General features: G+C 40.6%; 2 protein-coding genes across 2 annotated transcripts in view; one reads left to right on the top strand and one right to left on the bottom strand.

The window, feature by feature from the left end:
• adamts7 (a disintegrin-like and metallopeptidase (reprolysin type) with thrombospondin type 1 motif, 7) overlaps positions 1 to 15,164 on the bottom strand; it is an 89,340-nt gene extending 74,176 nt beyond the window's left edge. Inside the window, exons 1-4 of the mRNA XM_026162719.1 lie at positions 14,562 to 15,164; positions 10,768 to 11,135; positions 4,086 to 4,269; positions 978 to 1,177 (exon numbers count right to left, since the gene is read on the bottom strand). Coding sequence (XP_026018504.1) covers positions 978 to 1,177; positions 4,086 to 4,269; positions 10,768 to 11,135; positions 14,562 to 14,688 — 879 coding nt within the window. The 5' untranslated portion in view covers positions 14,689 to 15,164. The remainder of the gene's footprint in view (positions 1 to 977; positions 1,178 to 4,085; positions 4,270 to 10,767; positions 11,136 to 14,561) is intronic.
• An 833-nt stretch (positions 15,165 to 15,997) lies between these two features.
• On the top strand, positions 15,998 to 17,786 carry rxfp3.3a2 (relaxin family peptide receptor 3.3a2). The gene has a single exon (XM_026160576.1). It carries the CDS (start codon positions 16,142 to 16,144, stop codon positions 17,270 to 17,272), a length of 1,131 nt encoding a protein of 376 aa, XP_026016361.1. The 5' UTR covers positions 15,998 to 16,141; the 3' UTR covers positions 17,273 to 17,786.
• Positions 17,787 to 19,863: the final 2,077 nt, after the last annotated feature.

Below are 19,863 nucleotides of genomic sequence, written 5' to 3' on the forward strand. Positions count from 1 at the left end.
TTTTTGTATTTGTGATTGAAAGGATGTTAAGTTCTAGTATTATTATCAGTTTGCCTTGAGTTTTAAGTCTAGTTTAGGTTCATCTATGTCTCCTTAGTTATGAGTCTTTTCTCAGTGTTTTACTTTCAGTTACGCCTGTGTGTTTGTCTCTGCGTGTTCTATGTTCTAATTGTCCGGCTGGTGTTTTCATGTCTACATCTGTCCATGTTTTATTTTGAAAAGTCTGGTGTGTCCATGTTTAACGTGTTTAGTTTTTCTTCCCCTGTGGCGTCATTACGTTTATTCCGGTCAGCTGTTTCCCCATGTGTTTCCACTTGCCCTGATCACCTCCTGTGTGTATTTAGTCTGTGTGTTTTCATTCAGTCTTTGTTAGGTCGTCTGTTTTCCTTCCCTCCACATCACATCAAGTACCATGTACTTCATGATTCTGCTCAGGTCATGTTCACGTTTCATGTTCTTGTTTCTTCATCATAGTTTCTTGCACATTCCTGGTCAGAATCATGTTCACGTCTGTGTTCATAGTTACCACAGTTTAGTTTTTAGTTTAGTTTTCAACCCTGCTGTTCGCCTTTTGCTTTATTTTTGTAGTCATGTCTAACTCGCCATAATAAACGCCTCGCTTTTTGTTTAAACCCAGTTTGGTTTCCTTCCGTGTCCGCGGTTGGATCCTCCTTCTCACTCCCACCAAGAGCTTCTCAAGGCAAGTGAATGGTCTATTATCCAATAGCCAAGTCAGTCACCTGATCTCAGCCCAGTGAAGCATGCTTTTTAAAGACCCTCAGACAAGCAGCAGCTGAAGGCTGTTGCAGGAAGGGGCTGGCAGAGCATCTCAAAGGAGGAAACGCAGCATTTGCACAAGCACATTAAGCTACTACTTCATCTAAAGTCTGTATATAAAGACACAGGCTGGCAGTCATCGCTTCATTGTTGATGCCTATACCTGTAGCGTAATAGTATTATTAATATCGAATACTTACAATATTCATGACAGCAAGTATGTAGCTTTCCACAGCTTTGCTCCCATGATAGTCCACCATTTTGGGGTCAGCCACCACCAGCGTTTCCACCCATTTCTCTTTGCTGACAGAGCGTTGACGAATTCTTCTCCTCCTTCTCTGCTGCCTGCGCTCCCAACGCTCCCGCTGTCTCTCAATGTCTTTAAAGCTTTGATGATAATCTGCAGAAGGGAAATATAAATAGATATTAAAATCTTTCACACTGACACACAACAACAAAGACTAACTGTGACTTTACCTTGTCACATGTAGTACACAGTGCTGTTAAACAAATCTTTGCCCTTGGTCATCCTCTTCAGCAATCTCTAGCTGATCTTTCTGAGTATTTTCTGATCGTGTCTTTATTGGATTAGACAAAAACACATATAATAGATATACACATGCATACTAGGAAAATGCTTAGCACTTGGGCAGGAACCTCCAAGCACATACAGACATACAGATGACAAACACAGCATACAAATGAACACAAGTGAAGCGAGCTCAGAGGAAAAGGTCACGTGTTGTTTGTTTGCACAATAAAGGCCACTCTGTTTGTCAGCTGCAAAAAAGTCAATGTTTCATCCTCCTTATTATATTGTTAAAAACTTTAACATTTACATACTCTGGGACAGGAAGCACAGTGGGCACACCTACAGCAGACACACATATATTACTGTTGCTATGACGAAGCCGAAATATCAGCTTCAGAAATGAATGAGAAATACCGGATACACCTCAGTTCACAGACCACTCAGACTCAGATCATTCTGTAGTGTTATTTATCAATCAGTTTAAACTGACATGGATGCAACGGTTAGCATTTTGTGCTGCGAAAGCCAAAAAAAAAAGTCTCAGTCAGGCTGATCTAAGGGTGCAGTGAAGCCTGGAGTATGTAAAATGTAATGTAGCAGTTTACGCATTAGCCAATTCAATTCAGTTTTATTTATAAAGCACCAAATCATGACAACAGTCATCTCAAGGTACTTATAAATAAAGATAAAGACCCTACAACAATACAGAGAAAACCTCAACAATCGGATGACCGGCTATGAGCAAGCGCTCCCCCCCTCCCTGTGACTGGTAGGGGGTGAGGGCAGGGGGACAGAACAAAAGACATGTTATGGAAGAGCGCCAGAGATTAATAACAGCTAGTGATTAAATGCAAAGTGGTGTATAATCACATATTGAGTGAGAAAAGGTGAGTGATGGTGCTGTCCCCAACGACATCTAGATGAGTTGGATAGAGATGAGTCTGCTGTCAGATGCTGTACGAAGATCATGACATCAAGGAAGACCCAACAAGTGAAAGACTCTTAGTCCTGATTTCAAGAGGACACAAATCCTTTGTTTGCATCAAAAAGAGCATCAAACATCAAAATGCTGCCAAATAGGGAACAATCTGCTGTAAGTAAGCAGCTGAAAATAGCTTGAGCAGTTGTTCTCAAACCATTTCTTCCATTTCCTGCTTCAGAAGCTAAAAAAGTCTTCAATTCAAAACATGACCCTATCATGGTTATATGTATATAAATGTACATATAACCGTCATAAGGTAAGAACGAAACTAAGCTGAAGGTTTAGTGAAATAATAAGGCATTTCCTCCTACATAAATCATCTTCATTCAACTTACTCTCAGTTCATATTTGTGGTTCACACACCCTCCCAGTTTATGAACCACAGCCACACAGAAAGAAAAATCTCTAGGATTGGCTGACATATAGCGATACAGTGATTAAGTGCACAATTTAAACACAGGCCTAGAGGGGACGCGCTTAATGATTTGAAAATTCTGATATTACAGAAACTGCTTAAATCAACGTTCAGACCTTATCAGTCTGTTCAGCAAGCTGAAAAGAAATAACAATATAAATGCTAAATGTGTATTTAATCAATTAAAACCATACACAAGCTTCTTTGTCCTTGAAAATGCATCTGTGCTATCATTCTTTAGAAATCAAAACAAGTAATTTACTTTGCAATTTGGAAGATGCAATGAAGTTCATGTATTTCAGTGCAAGTAATAAGCTAATAATACATCTTTCCAAATACAAAAAACTGAGCTTGATTGGTGTTTAAAGTAGTGTTTAAAGTAATACTTAGGCACAACTATAACTCTGCCCTGATATTTTGTTGTTGGTGTTGTTGTTAAGCTGATTCTGAAAGCAAACCCTCAAATCCTCTGGGACATCTATTTTTTTTTCCAGGGCCAATTAATTCAACTCAGAATTTTAAGCAGCTGGTTTACGAACGTCTGCATTTCAGTGGCTTTATTCTTCTAACATCTGCAGATTATTACCAGGAGACAAATGAAAGACAAGAGATTACTTATAATCATCTTTCTCATCATTCAGTGCTTAGTAGCTAATGAGTTATCAGTATTTTGACTTTTAAATTAAGCATTTTCATTGAACAAGTAAAGAGATTTAAGGCCTTAAGATATGTAAATATAGTACTTATCTCCACTGCTGTTACAAAAAAACAAAAACTTGCACATCACCATGACCTTAATCACACTGGGAGCTGTTGGTATTTTGCGGCTTCTGTATTTGCAAGAAAAAAATAATGTACTGACGCAATATGAGGGCTTACATTTTAGCCACAAATGTTGTCTTTACAGTACAAACATTGATCATTTAGTTTTCAAACTGCCTCCTCTTGCTGCACGCCACACACAGCGACCTACTCGAATGGGGGAGACATGATAAGATGATGGAGGTCAGCTGCATGGGTCAGGCTCCCCTGGCACCACACTCTGAACCCACTGCTCCTCGCCTTCCCTGCAGCTGAGCCACAACCCACACCCTGTCACACTCATTTTTAAGATATTAACAGATATTAGCTTTGCCTTAACTACAGAAAAAAATCTTTCGGTAATGCATCCGTTTACGTGTTTCCATGAATGCTCAATCATTCAGGGAAGGAAGCACCGGAAAGTTAATGGTGTTCATCTGGATCCAGATGAAAACAATCAACTTTCTGGTGCATCTGTTTGTACTACAAATCGTTAGTTTGACATCCTGTTTAAAAAAAAAAGTATAATTTCTATGCTGTGCTTTCTTTGCTAATGTAAGTAAATGTGCACGATTTACCTTTGATTCCACAGGTACCGTTGAAAGGTCGTTTCCCTGAGATGGGCTGTATGACTGGGCTCCAGGAGGGAGGAGACACATGCCGTTTGTAGATGGCATGGGCCTGTGGTGCTGATGTTTCATCACTTGATGTCTCCAGAGGCTGAATAAAGAACTCTTCATCAGATAACTTGAAGAGTCCCGTCTAAAGAAACAAAGAGCTGTAAGTCAGTTCTTCAAATCTCTTTAAACTATTTTAACTGTTGCCAAAGAGCGAACTGCTGAAATATTGAGAAACAAAACATTGCTCTTGATTTGCTCTTCTGTCGTCAAAGATACAGTATGTAATGGGTAGGCAAGACATCACACAACTGCATACAACATTGATTAGTAAGTTAATCCAAGTTTTTGACAAGAAAATTGATCAGAAGCATTTTTATATATTATGCTCTGCAATAAGGCGTTTTCTCTCACGGTGCCATATTTAATGATCTTACTTTAATGAACTTACATCATCTTACACCATAAACAACTGAAGATGTCCGCTTTTGAGTATTTTGATTGGAGAATTACAAAAAAGTGGAGACACTGTGTTTGCAAAGTATTTAAAATCTACATGTAGCCAGCAACATCTTTTAAAAAAAACAAAACGTTGGAATAAGAGGATTTCTGCCAGGTGTTTGGAAACTGAGATCAGCTGCTCCAGTTCTCTAGAAATTGAATTGTTCTTTTTCTTGTTCCAGCTACTCCAAACCTTCTTTGTCTATTTTTCCCCCATTTCATAATGTATCAAATGTTTGCAGTGGGAACAAAATCTGGGCTGCAGGTCAGCCAAGCAGCACTCTTTAACTATGCAGTCTGTTACTTTATGTGCTGCAAGTGTTCAATCCAAGTCCCTAATTTTTATGGTAGTAAAATGATGCATTTGCATTTTTAAAGGCAAACTGGCCCCAGAGTGTACTCCACCTCTGACCCACTAATAGCTGAGAGGCTCCAGCCTGGCACAACCCTGAACTGAACAAGCAGTTAAGAAAATACAACCTGAATAAACGCATTAAATTGGAAATATTTAATATTATTAAATACAAATATTATTATTAATATATATAAACATTACATACAGTACTAAAGACAAGTGAATAAAAATGCACAAGCACGTGAAAACACATCGAGTAAGCTCCCACTGAAACAGCAAAAACAGCCCCAAGTCATAATTTTTCTGTCGTACGACTGAGCTGGGGAAAAGATCAAATGTCTTTTAAGCAACTGCATAGTGAATCAGGCAGGCAGGCAGGCACTAGGCCAAAACCAAATTCCCCTAGGCCCCCCGTTGACCATCGCTGTCTTATATTTCATTCTTATCCACCCTCTGCTCCAGTTAATCCCTTTTTCATCTTACACAGTGTCCAAGTGAAGCTCAGGCAGGAGGGCTGGCCGTTATATCCGAAGCCCACACACTAAAAGCTGAGCAGCAAAAATTGTTTTCATCTCATCTCCAAAAAAATACAATATCAAAGATATGCTGGCTTTAAAGGTTGGCTGTTGGTTGGTGCTGACATTTCCCAAAATGCTGCATCATTCCAATTTAGAGTCAAGTGTACTGACTGAGGTAACAGGTTGAGTAAATAACACAGAACCTTCAAATGTAATATTTGAAATGTAAAATAAGCCATTAAACACATCAGTTAATCTAACATGTTCTTGTTTTAATCTGTCTTAGTAAATGCAATCACAGCTCACTGGATAACAATTTCAGTGCTCACTGGACCAATGCAGTAAATCAGGGGTGAAATGAAATCCAGTCATTAAAGTATGTTTCTATTGTAACCGAGTTTCCTTTTCAAATACCTGCATACCATTTAAGCTGTTTTAGCCTGACCACAGTGGAGGTGCGTATGGAAGCTGATCTACAACTTCGGCCCAGCTCCTTTTCTTTCTCTCTGACTCAGTTGGTGTTATTTGTCTTGTGTACTATGTTAAGTGTGGGAGGCTCTTTCTCCAGTTTGAAGGAAATGCACGGAGGCAAGAACAATAGTCATGCCGGGAAATATATTGTGGTTGGAATAATCTTTTGTGATTTCGTATTTGGGAGGAAACTTACACACATAGTTAACATATAAATATGTAATATATTTCAGTAAGAAAGGGAGGCTTGTTGATCTGAAGTTTTGAGTCATTTGGGAAGTGTTGCAGTCTGTCAACATGATAAGAGTCACAACCACAGGAAGAAACCGTCCTGAAACTACAGGTTTCTGGCTGTGATCTAAAACATGAGGACTTATGGGACTCCTTTGCAAGATGCTCTTTTGTGCAGCACTTCAGCTTTGAAAGTGAAGAATAATCTGCAGACAGTCAAAGAAGATGACGCACGTAAAATCGACTCTATCAACGTTAAAGATGTGTAACTGAATTTTCTATCAAAGTTTCTTCATATGTAATATCAGTCAGCTTTGAAAAACGAAAAAAGGATCACATTGGAAACATGTTTTACTTTCATCAATATACTTGGTTCTTATAAAGCAAACTAATAAGTGCCTTCAATATTCAAAATACTCTTAATCTCATCACTGTCTGTGTTTTACCAAAAGCAGACAGGCTGAGCTCTGGCAAGTGAACCAAGCTGAGGTGCTGGCAGAAGTTTACTTGCTGCTTTGCACCACAATAATTAGTTACCTGCATAGACTGTGTGCTAAGGATCAGTACTTTGAACCTGCATTCTTTCTTGTGAGTGCCAGCAGTGAGCAGCTCCTCATGTTGTGAAAAAGAAGTCCAGTTGTATAAAAGTCTGAGAAAACCCCAGTAAACACTTTCCTAATTAAATTATGGCTTCGGCTGTCGGCCTAAAGTTTCACTCATTACATGGATGCAAAACAGGGCATACTTTAGGGCAGGCCAACCTTATAAATGTCAAGTCGCTATCGTGCGAGTGTGGAGTGTCGCTCCAATTTTTTCACTCAGAATCACCAGATGTGACATCTGGTTTCAAACAGGATTTCACAAACTAATGTGTGACGTCACTTTGGCTGTGTCAGTCTTTTATATATGGTCTGTGGTTGTCTGCAAACACTTTTTTACTTTGTTTTATGTTTAGATCAACATGCTGAAGTGTTGAAAAAGACACAGTTATGTATGTGAGTTACCCAAGAAATAAAACTTTCATTTTTATTATTTAATTAGTTTCTTTATCTACAGGGAACCATCAGGAAATAAAAGTGTTTGAATATATACCATCATACTCTTTTGCTTTTCTCAAAGAAAGTTAATTTCACTGGGACATTTAAGGGCATTTCAAGTCAGCTGTACAATTTCTGGACTAAAATGCAATCAAGAAGTCTTTCAAGAACCAGCGGAAGGATGATCGTAATCCAGCTGATCGTGTGTTTTACTTGATGTAAATCAGACAGGCAAATAACCCAAATCGTGCAAGGAGCCGGCAGAGCGCTGGCAAAACACCAGCAATGTGGATACCATATGTCTGCTGATGTGTTTCTGACTTAAAAAAAACAAATGTCAGTAAAGAGTCTACCACTAATTATTAAATAAAATAATTTATTTAGTTTTTTTTCTACATTAATTAAATGTTACTATACCACATACCTAAGAGTTTTTGACTGATACTAGTGCTGCAAAGCACTGCATTGTAAAATATGCAGTCCCGCCAGTAAATAAAGATGTGGAGGAAGATTAGAAGCAAGAAAACATGATTGCTTTTTAAGAGGAACCTGTCTTCTGGGAGGAAAATTTTTCTCATTTTATTGTAATTCAGCCCTGAGCTGAACAACTTCAGCTACACAGGAGACACACACACACACACACACACACACACACACACACACACACACACACACACACACACACACACACACACACACACACACACACACACAATCATCTGAACAATAAGACAGCATTTGTGGCTTTTACTATCACACAAATTCTTGTTGTGTCATGTTCAGCAAGAGAACATAATGAACTTCATCCATGTGACCATAGAAGGCATCTCTATCATCCATCCATCCATTCGCTTCCGCTTCTCCTGGGATCTCTATCAATTACACTTTAATATTTAAACCAGAGTGAGTTTACATATGCGTGGGAATTCTGCTAAATAGGTAGATACTCATTGACTACTTCATTAGGTGCACCTATTCGACTACTTGTTAATGCCTTTAGGCATGCAGACATGGTCAGGACAGCCTGTTAGGCATCGGAACCATAAAAAAAGACCCTTTAAGTCAGCGGTCCCCAACCTTTTTTGCGCCACGGACCGGTTTATGCCCGACAATATTTTCACGGACCGGCCTTTAAGGTGTCACGGATAAATACAACAAAATAAATCTAGTACCGGTACCGAAAAAAGAAGATTTATTCATAACACACGTGAAAAGACCCAGGAAAACCGAGAGAAAATAACGCTGAAAACCGATAAAAACCTTGAAAACCATACATTTCACACCTGAGCCTCAACTTTCGCGGCCCGGTACCAAACGACTCATGGACCGGTACCGGTCCGAGGCCCGGGGGTTGGGGACCGCTGTTTTATGTGACTTTGAACATGATAACTGGTGTCAGACAGGCTCGTCTGAGAAACTGAGAAAAGTCTGTCAGCATTACAAGAGAGTAACGCTTCGCTTTTGAGATCTGACTTTTGTTTCAAAAGTTGCACTGCAGTTTACACACTCACTTAGGCACAGGGCTAAACAGCTTCTAGCTAATCTCTGAAAAAAGTGCTCTCTTTCTAAAACTACAAATCAAAATGAAGAACAGCTTGGAGCATATTATAATAAACGTGAAATAGTGATCTATGTTGTGATTATTTATTATTGTGATCGATGTGAATAATATCTCCATTTGGAAATTTCAGACAGAGAAAAGAGAGGTGGTGAGTAAGTATCTTTTGAAAGCCCTGGTCCAGATCTAATTTGGAGAAATACGACTGCAGCATTGTGATAATGCAGTGTCAAGGATCTAAGTGGTCTGAATGCAAATCATGCCCACCGTATCCACTTGTGGTCTAAATAATCTCTCTTTTATGAGCGCACATCTGTTACAGACAGACACAGTGGAGAGCATAAATCACTGGCCTAATTTTGAACAAACTCAGATAGAGCAGGACTGCAGGATTGCTCTGTGATTTTAAAAAATGCACTCATGAGAGTGACACTTCTGGGACAAAAATGGAAGTTCAATATACATTTAGTACAAAATATAAAGGCGGGCTCCATTACTCGCAATACTCAAGTTTAAACCCTGCTATAAAAGGAAGTGCATCAGGCACAATTTTCCGTCTGATGGAATACGCTTCCACGAGAACGTCTGCAAATCAGGGAAATGCTGCATCCTTATTATGTGTGCAATGCAAATCTCTAAAAAATGTTACAACCAATATATACATCTATATATTTTATATATGGCTGAGTCTCTTTATATCCACTCGTTGTGTATAAATGTGGAGCTGTGGTTTCAAAGTGTCTTCTAGGCTTCTAAGCACAATTAGCTTTCAAGTCTGAAGGTCCTCCTTTTTAATGCTCTGCCAGGCTTTCACTGCAGCGGCTTTCAGCTGCATTTAGCTGGATTTGAGTGGACACCTCAGAATTCATTCGACTGCTTCTGTCCTGTGTCACATCATCAATAAACACAAGTGTCCGCGTGCCACAGGCAGCCATGCACGCCTAAGCCATCACACTGCCTCTACTATGTTTAACAGATGCCATCATTATGGTACAGGTTGATCTTGGCTTCATCTGCCCAAACAATATTTTTTCCAGAACTGTGCTGGCTTTTGTAGGTGTTATTTATTTATTTATTTATCTATCAATCAAAGTCCAATCTAGCCTTTCTATTCTTGAGGCTTATGAGTGGTTTGCACCTAGCATTGAACCCTCTGTATTTACTTTCATGTAGTCTTCTCTTTATGGTAGACTTTAATAATGCCTACTTCCTGGAGAGACTCCCTCACTTGGCTGGCTGTTGTGAAGGGGTTTCTCTTCACCATGGAAATGATTCTGCAATCATCCACCGCTGTTTTCTGCCGTGCACGTCCAGGTCTTTTTGCATTGCTGAGTTCACCAGTGCTTTCTTTCTCAGTATGTACCAAACTGTAGATTTTGGATGGCTTGTTTCACCTGCACGGAGAGCTTCTTTGACCACATGTTGTCCATTCAAAGCAAAATCTCCCAAATTTAAGCACCACACCTCAAATCAGTGCCAGGCCTTTTATCTACTTAACTGATAATAACATAGCTAAGGAATTGCCCACACCTGCCCATAAAATAACATTTGAGACAATTGTCCAATTACTTTTGGTCACCTTTAAAAGAGAGTGGCACATCTTAAGGAGCTAAAACCTTTAAACCCTGCATCCAATTTGAATACGAATGCCCTCAAATTAAAACTGAGAGTCTACACATTATGTCCATTTCCATTATATAACTATAATAGGAATGTGCTTCATAAACAGGTTAAAAACAAAACAAAACTTGTGTCACTGTCAAAATATATATGGACTGAACTTTTCTGGAAAAAAAAGAAAAAAGAAAATCACACCAGGGCATGTTGCTGTTTAAATGACCCTTAAGTGAAGATGAAATTTCACAGTTTTGAAAATAACTTCTTGTTGCACCCAGCTCTGATGACAGCTGCCTGGTCACCTCGCCTGCTTATGCTTTTCAAACAATTTTAAATAGTTCGCTTATCCACTCACCAGGCCATCACAAGTACTTATAGCTGCGCTCCCTTTCACAATGGCATCATCCCACACTTCGCCCAAGAAATGACAGTGGGAGGATCCAGCAGGTTTGATCCGTGCCCCCTTCAGGCCACCAAACCTCCTCTCAGTCATGAAGCCTGGAGCCAGCAGGTGAGGATTCAGAGTGAGGTTGAAGTGCAAGTTGTGGCCGCCGTGCCAAAACTGGTAGAAGATGCGATCTAGTCCTGCTGGTTCCACTGAGGCTTCCCTGCGCTGTAAACGGCGAGCATGGTGAGACAGGAAATTGGACAGGAAGTGACCCTTGGCATCCAGTCTCGTAGGGTGAACCACCTCGTACAAAGGGAAGTCATCCTGAAATCTTTCTGTAAAAGCGGTGATGGGAAGAAGACTCGTTATTAAATCGCAGGAAACTGGATTGAAATTAAATAATCATGTGGCTGCAAAGCTGTAAACAAAACCGGGGAAACTCTAAACACACACATATGTGCTAATCTGTCACTTTATCTTTGAATATAACTGACATATATGCAGCACTTCTTAAAAATATATTCTTTGACGCTTCACTCTCATGTTTAATAGTTTGCATTGTTGCTGGAAGACTGAGTTTCACAAACCATCATTTGCTCTGACCTGGAATAGCTTTGTCCAATGCACGGAGAACAGTGTGACAAAAAATATAAGGACTGCGCCTCAAGAAGCAGGATGAGCAGTTTTTCCATCTTATTTCTATCCATACAATTTCATTGTACCTAGCTAAATCTTGCTAAACAGTGTTTATTTCTTTTAGTTTGCAATACTCAGTAATCACTGTACGTTTAGTATCCACTGACAGTACACCCCCCACAGCTGCTATGCTTATCACCACATACAGTCACATGAAAAAGGGGTTTTTCACAGGACTCCATGCAGTCCTGTGAAAAACTAAGTACACCACATGATTCAGTAGCTTCTTTAAAACATTGCTTCAGTTTATTAAGGTTTGCAGGCATTTATTGTGTTGAGGTCTGGACTTCACCACTTTAATTTTCTTTTCTTTTTCAGCTATTCTGTTTTAGATTTGCTTCTGTGCTTTGGATAGTTATCCTGCTTCACGACGTAATTTGTGACATGCTTTAGCTGTTGCTCTCACTCTAAAATACTCAGAGGAGCTCATGGTTAACTCTATCAATGCAAGATGGCCACGACTTGTGGTTACACAACAGGCCCAAAACATCACCCCTTCACTACCGTGCTTCACAGTTGGTATGAAGTATTCATGCTGATATGCTGAGCTTAGTTTTCGCCAAGTGTGCCGCTGTGCGTTAGGTCCAAATCTCCACTTTATCTCGTTTGTCCAAACAACATCGTTCCAGAAGTCTTGTGCCATGTGATGATGCACCTTTGCAGACCTAAGATGTGCTGTCTCTCGTCTCCTTGCAACCCTTTCAAAGACCTCATACTCGTTTTGTCTGTTTCTCACTGAACTGTCATAAACGTGAACATTTAACACACTAATGGAGGCCTGTACAATCTGAGATGTGGCGCCTGCAAGGTCTGATTTTTGTGTGACTTTGTCAGGATGTCCACTCCTGGAGAGAATTTAGCAAACTGCTAAAAATTTTGCTTTTATAGAGGTATTCATGTTTGCTGATGATCAATTAATCAACTTCATTTGATTAGCATAGCTTGGCTGCTACTTGCCCTCTTAAATCCTATAGAAGCAGCACTACTTAGTTATTCACAGAGTGCACAGAGTCCCCTGAAACCTTCTTTCTCACGCGACGTGTGTTAAAATGCATGAGAAGAGTTTAAAAAGTTGAATATTTAAATGATTTTAATGGTATATTTGCACTAAAGCTAAGTCGTAAATCAATTACAACTTTTTTTCCAGTGATAAGAATTTTAATGATAACAACACTGTGAAATATTGATGTTTTTATCCATGTGATGGACACTGTACACATTAAATAATAATTATTACCACTGTCAAAAATAAAATAAAATCACAGCTACTATCTGTTTCACATTCTTTCACTTATTCTGTGCACTCAAAGTACAAGGGTGCAAACCCTCACACTATCATCATTGGCTTTATCTCATTCAAGGGAAATGAAGGAGTGATTATACACAGCCTTGCTGACTCGAGCTCTTACCCTGTCTGCACTGCACAGGATTATCTGCACAAATATTTTCAAGCATACAGCACTTATAGATGATTTGGACAAATATTTGAAATGTCTGACTGAATGAGGAGTTTTCACCTTTCTATTGGCACTTTAATACCATACCATTATTTTATCGACTTCTCACTTTACCACATGCCTGAGTATTCCAGCCATGCACTTCTTTGATTCGCACTTTTGTTTTTATTTATGAACTTCTGACCATCAACAAATGCCAAATAGTCTTGGATTGATTTGAATTAGTGTAAAGACATGGCTGCCTAAAGCAATGGGCTTGACTGGTTTTCATTTATGTGTATTACTGATGGCAAGAGATTGCTGGAGAAAAAAAAACTTTCTTAAAAAATATCTTATCTTCTACTTAAGGTCAAAAGAAAATATAAATATCTTCTTGTAGCCTTAACAATGCACAACAAAGGCATGGAAGGCATTCTTCATGAAAGCAGTGACTGCATATCCATTCCTACCTTTGTTAGGGAAGCAAAAAGATTTTTAGATTTTCTTGTGACCTTAAGAAGATATTCTTTAAGCAATTGAAACAAATATTTTCTGCAGCTCTTCACAAAGGTCTTTCTCATCTAGAATGAGCAAACTAGCAAATTACTCTCCTGAGGAATTGGACTGTGGATTCGTGGTGATCAGAAACCATCACATTCATCAGAAATAAGGTTTTTTTCATTGGAGTGATTGTGATAAATCTAGGGATCCTTAAGAGTCTTCTCAGATTTGCTAAGACAAATGAACAACACTGATCAGGTTCAGTTAATTTACTTTTTATTCTTTAGTCTTACAAGTAGGTAAGAATAAAAAATGTCTTTAAACATTTTGTCAAGCGGAAGCCCTTTGCTTATCAAAGTGCTTTTCTACTTTGGGAAACAGTTTCAGGCAGACATCGATATTCCTGTGCAAACATTTAACACCTGAAACATCACTATCTGACAGGTCCCTCCCTCAGTGAGTCATCCTTGCCTAGAATGCCAAACAGTAGCTAGCACACAGTTGATTTGTACAGGATGAGACAGAGTGCACCCACACTTCTTGATCTGTTTGTTTGCCTAATCTCTGGAGAACCCGGGAAGTCTGAGTGGATGAAAGTGCATGAGGTGAAGGCAGGGGGTGCTTCCTACCAGACATGAGGGGTTTAATCCTCTGATGTGATGATATACACTGGAACAGCCAATACACTTTCTGTTGAAACTGGGTGTATTAAGAGAATAACAATAATGCATCCTGTCTATTCCCCTAAGTGAAACTCTGTTTCCTGCCCTTGACTACTGAAGTCAGAGGTCAGTGTCAGTCACACAGCAGCAGCACTGCACTGGGATTCTGCGTTTTGATGAAGGGCACTACAACAAGGGCGGACCGGGCTTCAGCCTCTGATGATTCATTCAGAAACAGCTCTCTCTACCGCACTTGGTTATAAAAGTTTGAGCATAATTGCTATGGCTGTCCTCAAACGTTGTAAGCAAAAGTTCCAGCTGGCTTCTCATCAGGGAGGAGTGTGGCTGGATTCACTCACAGAGCAAATGCGCACAACAAAAGCAGGCAGTGTACGAGAGCGTTGTGGCATTCCATGTGTTTGAATCTGAAAATGTTTAAAATACTTTAGTTTTCAGGCTCACTAACCTGGTTCATGTGATAATCCCAATCCCAAAGTTTTGCAGTTTTCCAGGACCACCAGGACCGCGAAGAAGAAGTGAATGGAAGACGCTCTTTGTCCGAAAGCGTGAAGCCCGCAGTGCAAACGGGTCATTTTGTCAGGACGGTAACTTATATTTTCGAAACATTTAACGCCTTTCTGACACCGCGTCGACTGTCAATTCAAATAGTTCAAATCCATCTGTGCTGGGTGCGTTTCTCGCTTTGTTGCGCCCGTGCACTTACGCTGTGACAGCAACAACAAACTTCTTCACTTCAGGCCTGAGCATTGTCTGCCTCCGCGGGGGGGCTTTTGCTGCATCTTTTTGTGTGTGTTTTGTTTTATGTCGGTGTAAATGTTTGCTTACAAGTTGCTGGTCCCCCTGTCCTCCATCAGCCTCCTCCCGACAGCCAGTGACAGCTTAAAACTTTGCTGTGAAAACTTTCGCAGAGCCACCCCCACAGATGGGTGGACTTAAGACAATGGGCTCAAGAGAGAGCTGGAGGGCTTAAAGGGGAATGCTACTCCAAGAGATCGGATACAGAGATGCAGTCCAATTGGAAGTTCCTTGGGGTGATTCGGGTTCTCAGTGGGTCAGATGAGGACCAGACTGTTGCGTTCACTTGGAGTAAGACAAATGACTACGCATCGGGGGTCGCGCTCTGTACGTTTTGACCGGAGGTTCAAAGCATAAAAAAACAAGTGTTTCCCAGTGGGAACTGTGAGAAAAGCCCGAGTAAAGTCTTAAAAAACAAAACAGCGACTGACATCATCGAGTTCGGGAGATTCCTGATTTTAAAACACATCTGGAAAACCCAGATCTATATCAGTTATATCCCCAAATGTTTTACCACCTTAAGCTAAGCTGGAACAATTAAGAATTATGCCTATTTGGAGGTGGAACACGGCGTAACCAAACTCTATGTTCGACCGTTATTATCCCTCTCCAAAGTAAGCGCGCCCTCTAGTGGAAGAAAAATGTCCCACTATTGCTTGAGCTTACGAAAGTTCTACATGCTGGCCATCATTTTTGACCTATAGTATTCATGTAATATTACTTATAATGAAAGCATTTAAGAAGTACGTTGACATTCCTAAAGGCACGCTCATCTTGGTTTATTGTGTTTGCAAAGTGCGTGAACAGAAATCAACAGGTGTACCGGGTGAGAGAGGCAGGAAGAGGTCTACATCTTGATTGATGTATTCGTTTGAATTGTCTGGATTAAAAGTAACTTTCATCATTTATTTTCTTTTCCTATTTTGTGCATTTACGCACGATTCCTGTGACAAATACAATCCTTCATGGCGGATAAACTATAACAAGAAATTTAACCTGTTCTTCCTTAAAAGCTGCCGGGACCGTAATCCTTTCTGTCACGTCTCACTCGACCAATCGTGGCTCAGCAGAGGAGCGACACACCTGTATAAAAGCAGGTTTCTGGCCAGCTGTTATTCAGAAGGGTGTTATGACTACGAATTTGCATCTAATCTAAGATGAAAGGCTAAGGCTTTTTTTCATGGCGTGCCTCGTAGAAGAAAATGTTGTGAGTCAAGCTTTATAAATTTAATGATGGAGGAAATGTTTAACCACAGCGGAGCGCTCAACCGAAGTTCAGTGCTCGAAGACATCGACGTGAGCGCGGATGGCACCCCCATTCTGAGGATACTCATATCGGTTGTGTACTCTGTAGTTTGCGCAGTGGGTTTAGTGGGCAACCTCCTCGTCTTTTTTCTAATGAGGTTACGACAAGGTCGAAAGAGGTCCACTATTAATGTTTTCATTATCAACTTGGCAGTGACGGACTTCCAGTTTGTTCTCACTCTGCCCTTCTGGGCTGTGGACACCGCGCTGGACTTCAGCTGGCCGTTCGGAGACGCCATGTGCAAGATCGTCCTTTCGGTCACCGTGATGAACATGTACGCCAGCGTGTTTTTCCTCACCGCCATGAGCGTGACCCGCTACCTGGCCGTCGCCTCGGCTCTAAAGAAAAAAGCGCACAGAAGGTCACGGTGTGTGAAGTGGGTGTGCGCGGTGCTGTGGGTGGCGGCGACAGTTGCCACAGCTCCAACAGCTGTCTTCTCCACTGTGACTGTGGTGGCTGGCGAAAAACTCTGTCTCCTCAAGTTTCCCGAAGGACACGACTGGCTCGCCCTCTATCACATCCAGAAAATCTTGATCGCTTTCATTATCCCCATGCTCATTGTCTCCGTTAACTACCTGATGCTGCTGCGCTTCGTCAGACAGAGGAGCATGGACAGCAGCAACCCTAAACGGAGATCCAGAGTCACCAAATCTGTCGCTATAGTAGTTTTGTCTTTCTTCTGCTGCTGGATGCCAAATCATGCCATCACCTTCTGGGGCGTGTTGGTCAAATTTAACGCAGCAAACTGGGACACGTCGTATTACATGGTACACACCTACGTGTTCCCGGTCACCGTGTGCTTGGCGCACGCAAACAGCTGCTTAAACCCGGTGCTTTACTGCCTGATGAGGCCGGAGATCAGGAAGATGCTGAGAGGATTGTTTTGGAAAGCCTCCACTCCGTCATCCACGAAAGGTTGCGCCACGCGCTCCATGACACAGGCAGAAACCCAGGGAGCTACGCCTCTCCAGATTATAGACAATGCGGAGTACACGCTGTCCATCATAGACCGTAAGGGTTTATCAGCCTCTAAAGTCCTCCCGTATACTCGTTAACTGTAGCCTCGTGATAAACAAGACGACGCTTTGTGGTCCACCTGTAGATGTCTTCATTACGCGTGCGTAAAACGCTTTCGCATCGGTCCCAGTCTAAGTGTTTGGATGGGTTGCATCGCAGATTCACACCGTGTGCGCTTTTTTTTTGCACCGCGACGCAGAAAGGCGCAGAGTGTTGTTTGTTTCACTGTGACAACTAAACTTTGAATTTCTCCCAGTTTTGCTGTCCAGCTCCCATTTCTCCTTGTCGTGATTGTTAAAGACAAACAAGAAATAACCGTGACGAGAGGGAGACACGGGACAGCAGAGAGAACGTCCTCGAGTGGAAATCCAGCTGGGGACATTAGGATGGGGGTCTGGGGGATTTTGATTGTATTTTTAATTTTCAGTGGTTTTGCTCGTGTTTGCTACCATGATTTAATTTAAAAAGTGCCATGTTCATCAGTCCTGAGGCACCTCTTAAAGGACTGACGTGTACTGTATAGTGAGCCTGCAGTCTGTGAAAATAAAATAAACCATGTTCTAAAAGTGTATGCGCAGAGGAGAGTCTATTATTTGTTTTCTCACTTAAACTGACATCAACTAAAACTGTGTTTTAACACTGAATTTTTCTTTCAGTCAGCAAAAAGTGTGTAACCAGTTTGCTGTCCTGTGCTTACGTTTTTCTAAAAGGTGGATTCTTTTCTTTTATCGTCCCAATAATAAATGAATTGATCCTTTGCCTTCAATTCGATTCAATCAGGAAACGGCTACAATAAAATAAAGAAGTCATGTTAAATGCATTATATAGTGTCAGCACCTCCAAGACGCTTTTCATCACATTCAGTCCTTTCTGTTGTAAATGTTGAATTCCTATCCTGGCACATGTCAAAAAACAAAAAACCCTGGGCTCTCACAGGTAGCCCAGGAGGAGAAGCTGACAATGGCTGCAGAGGTTCCAGCAGTCGCTTTGGCAGCCGTAGTGACGCAGATCTTCGTCAGACGATTCAGCTCACAAAATGCAAAATGAATTCATACAGTCCAAAATCACAAACCGGGGGGGGGGGGGGGGGGGGGTTAGATTCTAAGTGCCATCTTCTTTACCAGGACAGCAATATTTATTGAAGCGCTGATATAACAATGAATTATTGGGAGGAAACATTTCAGCATACTGACGCGTGCTCATTTGCATTTGGGATTTGAGCAAACTGTTCAAACTAAGCATGCATTTTGCAGTTTTCCTTTGATGATTCCTGCAATAAAGGTTTATTTTTGCTTTGTTGTGGTCACAGGCAAAAAGGAAGAAACCCCAATTAATACATTTTGCACTTGACTGAATAAAAACGAGCACCTATTTCCCCCTTTTCACAAAAAACAAGTTGCTTAATTTTTGTGAAAATGCTCAGACTTTAATATTTCATGTCTACTAATCCACATTTGCAATGGGATGTGGTAATATATGTTAATGTAACCGCACTTATATTGTATGGTAATATATTCTGCTGCTTGCCTTGGGCTGTGTTTGTGTGGCTGTTTTCTTTTAGCTACCTCTGTCTTTTTTTTTTCTTTATCAAATATTGCGGCTTTTCCTCTTCGGGGGTCAATATGCTTTCACGGCAACACTCTTGATGTCAGATTGTGCCCATGTGTCCGCTGGTTGAATCCAATCTGTTATCACAAAATACCTAATATGATGTAAACACTCTAAAGTTAATTTAGTTAGTTATGTTTTTAAGTCGATATGAAGCATTTGAAATGATTCTTCTTTGTTTATAGATTCAAATTTATTTTGATTTATTGACAGCACCTAAGCCTGGCAGAAACCTGTAGAATTTAAATTGCTCTGACCAGCAGGTGGCTATGTAGTCAGTGCTGTTTAATAAAATGCAAATTTCTTACTTTATTCTATTCATTTCAGTTATTGGTTGGCCTGCTGTTTTTTTTTAAATTGATATTTTGTGTAATTTACTGACTGCTAGTACTGGCTTCGATCCCCTTTTGCCTTCAGAACTGCTTTAATTCTCCGTGGCACAGCTTTAACATTCCTCAGAGATTTTGGTTCATATTGACATGGTAGCATCACACAGTTACTGCACATTTGCAAACCCATGATGTGAATTTCTCATCATGGCTTAATGTGTTATCCTGCTGAAAGCAGCCATCAGAACATGGTTACAAAGCATGCCAGAAGAGCGCAATCCCGGGAAAAGCAAAGATACTGCGTGGAATCCTCAAGATCCCAGGAGGACTGATTGCATATAAGGAAATATGGAATCCGATAAGTCACACACTTTAATGAATGTAGAACACAGAGTTAGTCAGAGTACTGCTTTAGGCTGATAAAAGAAATAGGTCATTATTTTTGGGAGATATTTCTGTCTTCTTCATTTTCTGGCAAAGATGAGAAGAGTAAATATGAAGCTAGCAGCAGGTTATCTTTGAATGAAAAATATAGTTGTTGGGCTCCCTTTAACCCCCAGTATATGTGACTTTCAGTATTTCCCCTGACGCACAGAAGCATAACCAGGTCTTCTGAGTTTGTGATGATTAATCAACTTCGAGCAAAAGAATTCAGCCAGGCTGGTCAGGGGTCTCTGATGTGAATATTTACC

The sequence above is a fragment of the Astatotilapia calliptera genome, chromosome 1 (genome assembly GCF_900246225.1).
Source record: "Astatotilapia calliptera chromosome 1, fAstCal1.2, whole genome shotgun sequence".
In the NCBI taxonomy this organism is placed as follows: domain Eukaryota; kingdom Metazoa; phylum Chordata; class Actinopteri; order Cichliformes; family Cichlidae; genus Astatotilapia; species Astatotilapia calliptera.

Bases quoted from the DNA above. Each gene is read 5' to 3' on its own strand.
- rxfp3.3a2 (XM_026160576.1), top strand. From the start codon at position 16,142: ATGATGGAGGAAATGTTTAACCACAGCGGAGCGCTCAACCGAAGTTCA.